Source organism: Polypterus senegalus, chromosome 5 (genome assembly GCF_016835505.1).
Source record: "Polypterus senegalus isolate Bchr_013 chromosome 5, ASM1683550v1, whole genome shotgun sequence".
Lineage (NCBI taxonomy): Eukaryota > Metazoa > Chordata > Cladistia > Polypteriformes > Polypteridae > Polypterus > Polypterus senegalus.
This window is the reverse complement of record NC_053158.1, coordinates 1,253,691-1,267,323: the sequence shown is the minus strand read 5'-3', so window position 1 is coordinate 1,267,323 and position 13,633 is coordinate 1,253,691. Positions and strand designations below refer to the sequence as shown.

General features: G+C 45.8%; 1 protein-coding gene across 1 annotated transcript in view; it reads left to right on the top strand.

Moving 5' to 3' along the window:
- mrc1a (mannose receptor, C type 1a) overlaps nt 1–10,294 on the top strand; it is a 137,661-nt gene extending 127,367 nt beyond the window's left edge. The window contains exons 27-30 of the mRNA XM_039754266.1: nt 125–241; nt 354–518; nt 2,877–2,912; nt 9,661–10,294. Coding sequence (XP_039610200.1) covers nt 125–241; nt 354–518; nt 2,877–2,912; nt 9,661–9,902 — 560 coding nt within the window. The 3' untranslated portion in view covers nt 9,903–10,294. The remainder of the gene's footprint in view (nt 1–124; nt 242–353; nt 519–2,876; nt 2,913–9,660) is intronic.
- Nucleotides 10,295–13,633: the final 3,339 nt, after the last annotated feature.

Sequence of the window (13,633 nt, the reverse complement as noted above, 5' to 3'; positions counted from 1 at the left end):
GTGCCTTTCGGCAACACTTAACATAAACCCGGCCATCTCTTGCAGCAGTTAATGGTTGTCTAAGGACCCCTAGATGTACACGGGCTGGAGGATGTGACATGTCGGCATTGTGTTCTTTTAACAGGCGGCAACTTACTCAGCGTTGAAGATCCAATGGAGGCGACGTTCGTTGAAAAAAGCATTGAGATCTTGCATGACAAGGCAAAGTCCTTCTGGATAGGAATGTACAAGAACATCGACGGTAATTGGACTCCTGCTGCTCGACCGACTGGCACTCATTGAGCTCCAAAGGCTCCCAATTCAAGCACTGAAGGCCACACTGCAGGTTACTGATGCTGTCTGTCTCTTTCCAGGCTCTTGGCTGTGGATCGACAACAGCGTAGTAGATTACGTAAACTGGGACAGCGGGGAGCCCTCCAGGCACAAAGAAGAATGCGTGGAGATTTTCTCAGGCAGTGGCAAGTGGAACAACATGAACTGCAATTCGTACAGAGGATACATCTGTAAAACAGCAAAAAGTAAGTGGCAGATAAGCAACACAAATGGCCGTTGTCAAAAGAAAGGACAAACGCCACAAAAAAAAACGTTTGGGGTAACCACCCCGTACGATGAAAGTTGGGTTCAGGGAAAAGCAGTGAGTTCAAGATAGAACTGAGTTATAGGAGACGAAAAGTTGGGCAGAGGAAGTGAGGTCATCGGTGGACGGACCCGGAAGTGATGTCATAGGGGCCCGGGCTGCATTTCCCTTAAATGGTCTGCCGAGAGAAAGGGTTTCAGTGGCAGTTCGGGGGCGAAGTAACAAAAAAGGGGACGCGAAGATGTGAAAAAAAAGAAAACAAGAATCGAAAATATGAACAATACATCTATTGAAAGCAAAGCTGGTTTACTCAACTTCAGCACACCCCGGACTCACACAGCAGGCAGCATCGGTGAGAAGCGGCCTCCCCTTTAAACTTTGATAAAACACTCCTGTTACCAAAAGCAACATTAAACACACAAACTATTTTAAAATGGAATCATAATTAACAGTGTAACTTAGCTGTAAGGGCTGCACGTTGGCGCCGTGGTAGCGCTGCTGGCTCGCAGTTAGGAGACCCTTCTGGGTTCGCTTCCTGTTAGAGTCTGCATGTTCTCCCCGTGTTTCCTTCCACAGTCCAAAGACATGCAGGTCAGGTGGACTGGCGATCCTAAATTGTCCCTAGTGTGTGCTTGGTGTGTGGGTGTGCCCTGCGGTGGGCTGGCACCCTTTCCGGGGTTTGTTTCCTGCCTTGTGCCCTGTGTTGGCTGGGATTGGCTCCAGTAGACCCCCGTGACCCTGTAGTTAGGATATAGCGGGTTGGATAATGGATGGATCAATAGAACCCAAAACAAATTAACTTAAACTACATTCTGATACTAGAAAAATAAATATAGAGTTAGATAAATGTCGATAAATGTTAAGTAGGTAGAATAAAACTTGTAACGGTGTATTGGCAGCAAAAAATCTAGGAATAAATTTTATTACGGTATTAAAAAAGTTAGGGCGATTAAAACTGTTATGAAAACTTCGGGTCTCAACTCTGGTTACTGCACTGGTCCGCCATGGAATTACCCTCCTTTTTTTAACCCTTTAGCTGCCCCCCCATGCGCACATGTGTGACACCATCTTGGGGACAAGGCTCAAAGAATGAATTCAATTCAATATGAAATAAATATGCCAGCTCCGTCTTTTATCTGTCCGTAGTTACAAAAACAAAAATCAAAGCGGAAGCGGATCCTGAACTCTGACCCCATGTGATAACTGCATGTCATTGTACCCGTAGCCTCATTCAGAGACGTCACCCTCAGATGCAGGTTCACAAGCATCATCGTTCTTTAAGTAGTTCTGGGGTGGATCTGGTGGGACCTCCAGACAAAAGTCAGAAGTGCCATCTCAAGTCGTTGTGGGTCTCCTCCTCCGGTCTGTGCATGAAAATCAAGAAGGCGTCGGTGGCCGCAGCCCCTCGGGTGCTGGAGGTGCAGGAGTCGCCTCACCTGAGCCGACCTGATGTTCCCAGTGGACAAGCCAAGCGGTCAACAGCAAAAGTCTTTCTTATTGAGTCTCGTGAGCCGAGAATGCTGCGTGGTTACGAATCGAACCGAAAAATAAATTGAGGAAACAGAAATAAATCAGACTTCTTAGAAAGGACAGGCCCTGATATACGAGAGCTGGTTAAAGGTTAGAAATGAGTGTAAGGTCGCAGATTCTGATGTCTAATGCAACATGAAAATAACACAAAATAAAAATGTCCCTAAAACCGTAACAGTCCCTTAACACATAACATGTGCATTAGCGAGTAACTGCGCGCGCAGGCGTAGGCCTTCATCCGTCAACACGCTTCTTCACACTTGGCCTCTTAGCTGAGCTCCACCACCACCCAAAATGTAAAGTAAGTTCTCATTTGCTCCCCTGACACAATCGAAGGAAAAAACTTTTCTTTTCTTTTCCACAATTTCTGTACACACGGCTGACCTTTAATGCCGGCAGGCTGAGAGTCACATGTCACAGCCACCAGATGTCACCTGATGGCCGCCAGCCCTGCAGGTGCCATGAAAAGCCTCCTAATGAAATATAAACTGGTGTTGCTGCAAAACAAAAAGATACATTCAAAAATGAATGACTTCATCGAAATGAAATCACGGCAAGAACAGACTTAAGTTTTGAACATCCAAAAACATGAATCATTAAAACAAAAATATATATGTCTGTGTATAATTCTGTCTATGACAACTGGACCGATGATTACATCATGACGTGACTGATCTTAATATGCAAAGGTGACAATACTGTTGACCCAAACTGCCCACCGATGACAGGCGTCTCACACTGACTTGTTTTCACTTTGCCTCTTTTACAGCCATTGAACAGACAGTGAAGCCCCAGAAGCCAGAAGGTAAGTGCCACTGGGTTTGAACGATTTCACCTTTCAGTCTAAAGTGGGACGCGACACCTCGAGGGCAGAGCTGGGGGGTCAGTGCTTAAAAGTGAAGCAAAAATAAAATGGACATCCTGTGCTTAGAAAAGAGAAGCCAAACTGGTGGGCATCGTGGACGGATGAGTGGATCAGACCTGTGGTGTTTGTGGCATCACGGCAGAGCCATACGGTGGACAGCATGTGGGTTGTTAATTACTATTGTTTTCAAGCTCTTAAAGGAATTCTCCACCGCGAAATGTTCTGTTTTTTTATCAGGTAAACCAGCAGCACACGACTTGATTTTTACTTGTACAGCCTGTCACACTTAATGCCTGCAGTTGCCGTATCTTGAGGATGTCAGATTACACGACTTCTCCATTAATTTCTCAGCACACTTTCAAAATTTCCAAAGTAACTTGCACTTACTTACTGCATCCTGACAGCCACATAATGTGCTGCCTGAAGACTTTGGGGCCAGGTAGGCCATGTTTAGTTACCCCCCTTCTCCTCCAGTTTCCATTTTGACGTTGTGTGACGAACACAAGACAACGGACAGACAAGCCAAGACAAGCCTCTCTTGTCTCTCCTAAACACGTGCTGATTGTGAATGAGAACAGGCCACTTAGCCCAACAAGCTCTTCCAAAATAACACCAAGTTGAGATTTGAAGTAGTGGCCTGCACTTCCACGGGACCCAATGCAACTGGTTGGGACACGGGCCTGATTTTCAGTATTGCGTGTGGGAGCTCGAGGCTGGGTAATGAAATTCAGTACAGAACTGTATATTGTATACTGTATATATATATATATTGTGAACTTGAACCCGGACACAGGCAGACAGACATCGTTGGTTCCACCACACACTTGTTTATTTACAATATTTACAAATCTGCGCTCAAACCCCAGTGCCTCTTGCACCGATTCCCCCAACTGTCCAGGCCTCACAAGTCCAATGCCTTCCTCCTGGCCGCCTCCCGTCCTCTCTCTCAGCTCCGTCCACTTCCACCCGACTCTCGCTTCTGACTGGAGGGAGGCGACCCCTTAAATGGGAACCCGGATGGGCTCCAGCTGCTTCCCGGCAATCAGTCCTAGCCACACCCCATTGTGGCGGAAGTGCCGGCTGCGCACTCGGAAGCCCTTCGGGTGTCCACTGTCTTCTTCCCCTCAGCACTTCCTGGTGTGGCGGAAGTGCTGGGCTCCAGACTTCTACAGGCACCGGGTGCCGGCCTGGCCCTACAGGGCTGGCCACCGGTCCCTAACATGGCTGGGCTTCCGTCAAGCCCTGTACCCTGGCCCCAACATAACCAGGATATATATATATATACAAAGCATATCTGGAGGAGGCACAATATATATATATATATATATATAATTACTAGCGACTGGGATTCCAATCGAATCGGGCTACAAATTCAACGTTTGAGAAATCCATACTTTCTCTGCAAAGAATGATTTGTTTTGTTAAGTCCTTGAAACGATTTTGTTATCATGGCACTGAGTTGTGGTTAAAACAGACCTTTTTGGCTGGCACAAGGCACGGGCTGCGCGATTTCTTTCAACCCGTGCTGTATTTGCAGCTGCTCGAGCTTCTTCAGTCGCTCGTGCACGGCTGGCATGATGTCTGTCAGCGTTAGTAGCATTCTGCAGAGCATGTTCTTCATCTGTCCTTTGTGTCCGATCTGCACGATTTCTTTCAGCGTTAGCATTTGTAGCCGTATGCTGCTCATCCGTTTGTTGTGCTCGTTGTGTTCGTGTGGTCGCATTAGCAAGTCTACGTTCCGCGTCAGTCGTGAGACTTTGTTTCCTACGCATCCTTCCCGCGGCCGCTGCTCTTGTGGCTGCTGGAGGTATGGCTGCGAACACCATACATACGGATAGTATCAAATTATATATAAGGATATACAGGTAGTCCCCAGGTCACGGACATCCGACCTACAACATACGAACGAGGCCGCAGCTGCGACGCATGCGCCTCAGTCAGTGCCGCTCCGTCATCTTCGGCCTGGGGACGCTGCAAGTGGTGGCTGGAGGGGGGCCATTTTGCTGCCCGCGCAGTGTAGTGTCCCTCGGGCGGCTCCCGGCGGCGGTTTCACTGCCTGCCCACACACAGCTGCCCGTTCGTTCTCGGTGCGCAGCTGGTAATGCTGCAAGCGCTGACCCGGTTGTGGCTGAATGGAGGCCACTGAGGGTGAACGGGGTGGCAGGGGGTAGCACTGTAGTGTGCCTCGGATGGCTGCGTGTTGAATGGGGTCGGTGGTGCAGCGGACGCTGCAGGCAGCATACTGTAGTGGAGGTGACTGTGAGGAGCCTCGCTGCCCCCTTCCATTCTCAATAGCAAGCCTGTCTGTACTGTTACGCACATAGCAGGAAGTTGTCTCTTGTCAGTACAGGGTGGTCCAGATCTAATCATTCAGATCCAGATCGTCTGGATGACTTTGATTTATGTGGGGACAATTCCAGTTCGGCGCAAAGACGAATCTTCATGTCGTCCGTTCGCACTCTTCTCGATGATCTGGGATTTTTTGGGTGATTTTCTGTGTAATAAACTGAATAAGTTATAGCGTAATGAAAATTACAAAATTAAATCTGGACCACCCTATACATCAGCCGTGTTGACGACGGGTGCCTCCCTGCTGTGATAGGGTGGACAGTGCTGTACAGAAGAGCTCATCTTAACCTTTTGTCTTCTTCACCCTTCAACAATGTCTCTGAAATACAAATCTGATGCAAGTGCTGCTGATACAGGAAAGAAGAGAAAAGCCATCACCATTGAAAATAAAGTAGAAATAATAAAAAGGTCAGAGAGACGTGAAACTCCATCACTCACTGACAGAGCACTTGGTTACAGTCGGTCAACAATAGCATTTATTAAAATAATGGACCTGTTCCGACTTACATACAAATTCAACTTAAGTACAAACCTACAGTCTCTGTCTCGTACCCAACCTGTGGACTGCCTATATATATATTAGATGTATATATGAATAGACAGATATATATAAAATATAAATATATAGATAGAAGCGCATAGCGATTAACATCTGGGTCGGAGAACACGTAATATGAAACATTTAATGTGCTACATTAGTTATGATGGGGTTTGAGAATACCTAGTAAATTGAACATTGATTTTAAGATGAAGTTTACGACGTTCTACTTTAACAACAAAAGAAACTACAAGAATAACGTTAACATGTTGACGATAATCTCAACATAAGTGTCCCCTGAAGCTCCACTTAAAGGGGACAGGGCATATAGCTAAACACATTAATCAATAAACAGGCCACATAATGACAAGAAAGATAATAACACAATCTACAGAATAAGATCAGTGGTGTGCATGTCTGTCTTGTGACTACACTGGCATTGAAAATCCAGAGTCAAGGTCCTTGTAAGTGTGCTGACTTGGCCAATAAATAAGATTTGGATTCAGATTCTGATATCTGCTGAAACAGTACAATAACACACAAAATACAAATTTACATTAGCTGGACTTGACACCCTGCCTACACCATGACGGGACACTTGTGTCTTATTAATGATTCACCATCATATCTTATCACGCCACTGCCGTATCCTGGTAAGAGTGGCGTCAATGGGATCCTTAAGGTCTTCATCGGTACATGTAGGGCCTCGGGAACATTCATGGAGAATGCGGTCCATGGTTTGGGTGGGCTCACCACGGGGACATTCAGCACTTGTTGTGAGGCCCCATCTAAATAGGTGGTCCTTTGTTTTGCCACCTTTGACCCAGCTCGTGGTGCCCCTGTTAATCTGCCCTACCATACAGACACCACACAGTCCACTGCACTCATTCAGGGGTGGTAAAAGGATAAACCCTCGGCCCGAAGATGTCCAAGTTTAGAGTTGTTATTAATGATTAATAACACAACAAGAGATCTCGTGAAGCACTGTGGAAACCCACCAGAAAAACATGCAAACTCCAGGCAGGAATCACAAGGGACGGGACTCCATACTGTAAGACAGCAGCGCCACCGCTCTGCCACCGTGCCACCCCATATGTGTAACTATTAACAGTATTCATTATTTAAATGAACTTAACGACGTATCTGTAAAATGTAAGATACAGACTTTAATGCGTTTCATCATGAAAGTGACATCAAGTAGAAATCTAAGAATTCTAAATGTGCAGAGAGCTGGACTATCAGAAATGTCATGTGCTCTGTGTGGTGATCTATCGCTGCTTACCACTACTGTCAGGTCAGTAGGAAGCTCCAGAAGCGCATAGCGATTTAACAACTGGGTCGGTTTTAAGATGACGTTTACGACGGTCTGCTTTAATGATAAAGTAAACTTCGGGATTAAAGAGGACATTTCGAGGTTACAGCTGAAATTTCCACTTTAATCACAAAATAGACATTTTCATTACGTCCTTACTTATTTTTCTCTGTGGCACAAATACGCTGCCGTACATTCTGATGGTATTATCAAGTCAAGTCAAGTTGGGGAGCCTGCACTGGTACAGCACGTTGCTACACCCACTACACGACAGAACAACTCGGGATCCCGGTTGGCAACCCCACAGTCAGACACGCGGCCCAGTCCCACCCTCCAGGAATGATCCTCTATCTGCCACAGCCAGGTGTTACGTGGGCGACCCCTTGGGCTGGTCCCCAACAATGAGGATCCTATGAGCCGGATCACCCTCGGGTAATGGCACCACATGGCCGTAGTGTCGTAACTGACGCTCCCTCACAATGCAGGTCATGTGCCTCATTTGGGACTCCATGAACAACACAAAGTCAAACCAACGGTACCCAAGGATTTTGGGAAGGGACACAGTACTGAAGGAGTCCAGTCTTCATCTCAGGTCACTGCATAGTATCCATGTCTCACAAACAGGAAGCACCAGGACTCTAAAGACTTGGACCTTCGTCCTCTTGCAGATATCAGGAGCGCCACACACCCCTTTAAGGTGACCTCATGACCCCTCATGCTCTCCCAGTCCGTCTACTGACTTCATAGGAAGAGTCACCAGAATCACATGAATGTCACTGCCGAGGTCAGTAAACCTCTCAACAAGGTCAGTACTCTCCCCCCAGACAGACACACTGCTGACGGTCGTACCCAAGAGGTCATTAAAGGCCTGGCTCTTTGGTTTTTATCAGGACGTTCACAAGCCCAGACCCTCAGACCCCTCACTCAGACTCTCGAGACCTCCGATCAGAGCCTCCATTGACTCCGTGAAGATCACAGCATCGACAGCAAAGTCAAGATCCATGAGTCTCTCTTCACCAACAGATGCCCCCCTTGCCCAACACACAGTCCATGTGATCATTGAAGAGAGTAGGAGCCGAACACACCACTGAAAGACCCTCAGAATCAACTGGGAAAAACACAGAGGTCCTGTCTCCACTCTTCATGGCACTCCCAGTACCAGTGTACAGGCCGGCCATGATATCCAGCAACCCCTCAGGATGTCCCACAGCTCGATCAACTGAGTCAAACGCTTTGCGAAAATCGACAAAGGCTGCAAAGAAACTCTGCCGATATTCACGTTTGCACTCCATGAGAACCCTCAGTGCCAGGATGTGGTCGATGGTAGACTTCTTAGATGTTACACCAGGCTGTTCCGGTCACTGGTAGGTGAGCAGGTGATCACGGATCCTATTGAGGACGACCCTAGTGAGGGCCTAACCCGGCACTGAGTGCAGTGGTATCCCCCTGCAGTTACCACAATCCAGGCGATCCTTCTTCTCTTTCCAGATAGGGACAGCAATTGTATTGGTATTGTGAAGGTACAAAAAAAAAAAGACGACACAGAAGATGGCATGTGAGACTTTTAAAAGGTGTCGTGTCATTACTTTGGGGAATACGCGACACTTGAATATCAAAGCAGCAGGAATGCGTCCGTATGTCGGAACCGTTCATCAAACATCGAACCTGGAGGGTCCTAAAAGCGGTTGGAGTAGCAAGAAGTTCAGGGTTTGAATGTGGAGAGTTATGACGATATTCCAGAAGACGGTATTTGGATAAATGTATATTATTGGACATGAATAAATATAAGATATCCCCTGAAAATAAGCCCTACTGCAAAAATGAATGTAAGACCCGGTGTTAATATCAGGATAAACACGCCATTAAGAACAGGGCGAGATAATTATTCAGTTCTTACTTCAAGAAGGGCTGCTGGGTAGCGGGAGTTATGGGAACGAGGAAGTGAAGGATTGATAAGGCAGTGGAATCGTACGGTTTTCTTACTAATGAAGGTGCGAAACAACGCGTGGCTACAGCAGGAACTTACGCATGTCTGTCTCGAGTTTCATTCGACTGCAGAAATATAGAACGTGGAAAATAACCGTTATTTGTTTTTTTATAAAACAACGGAGTGGATTCATGTGAGACGTCAAGGACTGGACACGCGTAAGTTCTTTCGCACCTTCACATTGTGAGAATTCGACTGGACGAATTCACACGTGGCGACCTGTAATGTCAGATTTTCCTATCGTGGACATTTTGATACGGTTTGCTGTTGTGCAGTCTTAACGCCCATTGATGTCCATGACGTCAGCCCTGCTTCGTTTTCTCCGTTCTCCAAAAGAGGTAAGTGACGGGTACAAAAGATCATTTTTCGGTGGAGTTTTCCTTTAATGGGTCGCTTGGCTTCTCCCACTGTGTCCATTCCCTGCCGTCCCAAACTCCATTTCGACTTTGTCGCCAGTCCTAAGTGACATATTGAAGTCTTGTGTCGTCGTTTTGCCTTTCAGCTCAGAAGCCCGGAGAGAAGCCTTCACACAGTTACTCGGGCATCGTGGTGGGCGTGCTGATCCTCATTCTGACAGCAGCGGGCCTGGCGGCCTTCCTCGTTTACAAACGGCGGCGCTTACCAGTGATAAACGAGACCAACTTCGACAACACTCTGTACTTTAACTCGGAGACTTCCCTCGGGACGCAAGACACAAAAGTCCTGGTGGCCAACATTGAGCAAAACGAACACGCGACTTTCTAAACAAAGGGACAATCCGTGGACATGTTAACGTTTTTACAAGACAATCAAGAAAAGCAGAATTATGGGGCAACACGAGCAGCCGCCTGCAAAGCCTTCTGTGAAACGGCCACACGCCCGGCTTCAGAGCCCACCGCCCCGCACGGGTCACATCCAGAGGGGCTGACTGAACCTTACGTGGAATTTATTCTTTGTTGTGCCTTGGATGTGTTGTGTACAATGCAGGTAAAATTCTGAAATATTAATGATTTCTTTAACATGCTGCTCTCCATAATGGGACATCGTATAACAGCAGCGTTACAAAAATCGCACACATTAATCAACATCTGCTTTGTAAAATATCTCAGCTTATGTGCTTTCTTTCTGGGGTATAAAATGACATTTCACAAACCCAAGAGCAGCCGTCCCGTCCTCATTTATTTACGTTTGTGTTTTTATGTGTCTTCAAAATAATAAGTGCAGGTTAGGAAACACACGGCGTGCAGGAAGGCTGCGCTTTTTGGCTCTCATGTTTGGATCCTGATGCCATCTGTGTACCCCTGGTGGCCCCTGCCACCCCTCCTGTGCCTTCACTCTCAGTGCGGACCCCGAGGCTCCTGTGGCTCCTGAACTTGTGCTGCTGTCGACTGGCCCAGGCTTTTAGTAGCCCCTTAATGAGCCAAATTCATACGTATATGGAATACAATAATAATAATAAGAATAATAAGAGTAATACAAACTGGAATGACATTGGGTTTTGTGTTCCTCCATACAAAAGGAAAAGAGTGACAGTCATTGATTTTTGAATCATCAAATATGAACATCAGATGAGTCTAACAAATTCATCACTCGGTCGTTATTGGAAGGTAAATGCAAAAGAGGAAAGGCAGATATGAAGGGTACTACATAGTAGACTGGTGAAAGGCACTATATAACACAGATAGATAGATAGATAGATAGATAGATAGATAGATAGATAGATAGATAGATAGATAGATAGATAGATAGATAGATGTGAAAGGCACTATATGATAGATAGATAGATAGAAATGAAAGGCACTATATAATAGATAGATAGATAGATATGAAAGGCACTATATGATAGATAGATAGAAATGAAAGGCACTATATAATAGATAGATAGATAGATATGAAAGGCACTATAAGATAGATAGATAGATATGAAAGACACTATAGAATAGATAGATAGATAGATAGATAGATGGTGAAAGGCACTATATGATAGATAGATAGAGTGAAAGGCACTATATGATAGATAGATAGATCGAGATAGATAGAGTGAAAGGCACTATATGATAAATAGATATATAGAGTGAAAGGCACTATAAGATAGATAGATAGAGTGAAAGGCACTATATGATAGATATATAGATAGATAGATAGCTAGATAGATGAATGGCACTATATGATATATAGATGCACGATATAATAGACTTTAAAAGCACTATATGACAGATAGAGATGTGAAAGGCATTATATAACTCAGGTAGATAGATATGAAAAACACTAAATAATAGATAGATGTGAAGGCACTATATAAGTAAATTGAGAAGCACTATATGACAGAAATGTGAAAGGCACTATATAATTTATAGATAGATGTGAAAGACACTATATAATAAAATTGAGAAGCTCTATATGACAGACAGAGATGTGAAAGGCACTATATAATGTATAGATAGATGTGAAAGGTAGTATATAACTCAGACAAATCAATAAGGTATTATACGACAGATAGATTTTCTGAACGCCTTCATCCGAGGCAACGTACATTATCTGAATTACAATCGGTTGCATTTCTTTTGTTTTTCCAGTTGCAGCACAGGCAGGTGAAGTGACTTCCTCAGGGTCCCACAGTGTCAGAACTTGAGCCCACACCCTCAGGGCTTGAAGTCCAAAGTCTCAACCAGTATGCCACACTGCCCGCCCATAGATTGGGTCCTTAAAATGAGTACCAATATAAAGTGCTCTGTAAAAAAGAAGCAAATACTGAATCGTATTTCTTAAAGGTAACCGCTATCACTCACTATCGTTAATTCTTCAATTCATAGCGCCTTTCCTAATAAGCACTACTTCGGATCTGCTCAGTATTCATCTCGGCGTATTTTTCACGCCTTTTCAAAGCCGCACAGTTAAAGTAGTGACCGTTAAGCGCTGTAAAAAGCCGACTTTCGTTTCTATAGCACCTTACACAGTAAGTTCAAACACAATGGCTTTCATTAAACCCGTTGCGTTGTTTACGTCCATTCCATCACGGCCCCCATCACATCACACTTGACCACCAGCCTTTATTTATTAAAGCCAACTTAAAAAGCAATCCGGTAAACTCTTAGTCACCCGCCGCTGTTCAGCATCCCTAAGCACGTAAGAAATCTGAGAGGAGGCCATCGCGCAAGCTGTCACATAGCTAAGCTGTTCCCCAACGCTCATCATTTTATGACACTTTGTGGCAGTTGTGTGACGTATCGTGTCAGCCATTCATGGAGGCAGTGAGAAGTAAATTAAAATGATCCCTTGTACTTTTTCCAGGTGACTCGGGCCCCTTCTTCGGTAAGGTCTAACACTAACACTGGAGATGAATCAAAAGGCTCATTTTGCTGCACTTCTTCGTGATATGGCACGTTGAAAGGCCCTCTTTATTTCAGGTTTTAAACCTCTGAAGCCCTTTACAAAGCAGTTATGGGCTGCTGAACAGCATGCAGTGTCTTTCACATTGAGACGCTGGATACAAGTACTTCACAAGATAATTTTAAACAGGTTGATATTGCGGATTTGACCGCATTTCATGATAACGTTAACATTCTCAGACGCGGTAAATGAAAGTCCGGCCAGCAGAGGGCGTCAGACCGACGTGGGGTCCGCACACGCACACGGGGCCGATTCGGAATCGTTAATTCATTTCAGGTGACCTGCAATTATATAGGATTGTGGGAGCGAAACCCCAGTAGACGTTGAGAGACATCAACTCTATATGATTAACGACCCGACATGGCATTCCAGCCCAGCACTCTGCGCCACCTTCATAAAAACTCACGCGCTCAATATATAGCGCCTTTACTATCATGAGCAACCGCGTGAAGCTACGCATCTCAGATGTCTGATAAGGAGAACAACACAAGCGAACAAACCCCTTAAAGAGCACGCGGACGGTATTCGCAAGTGAAATGTTGCCACCTAGTGGCTGAACTGTAAAGCGGCCCGCGTACTCCATCAGAACGCTCTGACTACACCCGGCGGCTGCGCTCAAGTTACGGCAGTGAAAGGAAAATCCGAAATCTCTCGTTAAATAAAAAAATGAACGAAACGCCATTGGCTTTGCTTTAGCAGCGCCGTGCCCGTCGTCGCTCTCCGTCTGTAGAAAAGCGCAAAGGTGGGCGGCCATTCTCGCACATCGCCAGGCATTCTCGCACATCGCCAGGCGGCCTACTTTAGTTTACATTTGAGCTTCCTTTTCATTCCTTTGCTGTGAAAATCCACAGGATCCCCCGCCAGGCATGGCCAGGGTTCAGCTCCTGTAGTGAGAGGAATGTCAAGAGGGGGCGAGAGATGGAGGAGGAAACGAGACGAAGAAGAAGAAGGCACACAACTCGGCTCGGCAGGCGAACGACAGAAAAAGCCTGGGGGCTCATCGGCCATCTGAACGGCGCGACCCCGAAACAGCTTCAGGGTCCCTTGGGTTTACTGGTTACAAGTCCACGTTTGCTTTATATAGCGCCTGTTACGCGCATTGGGAC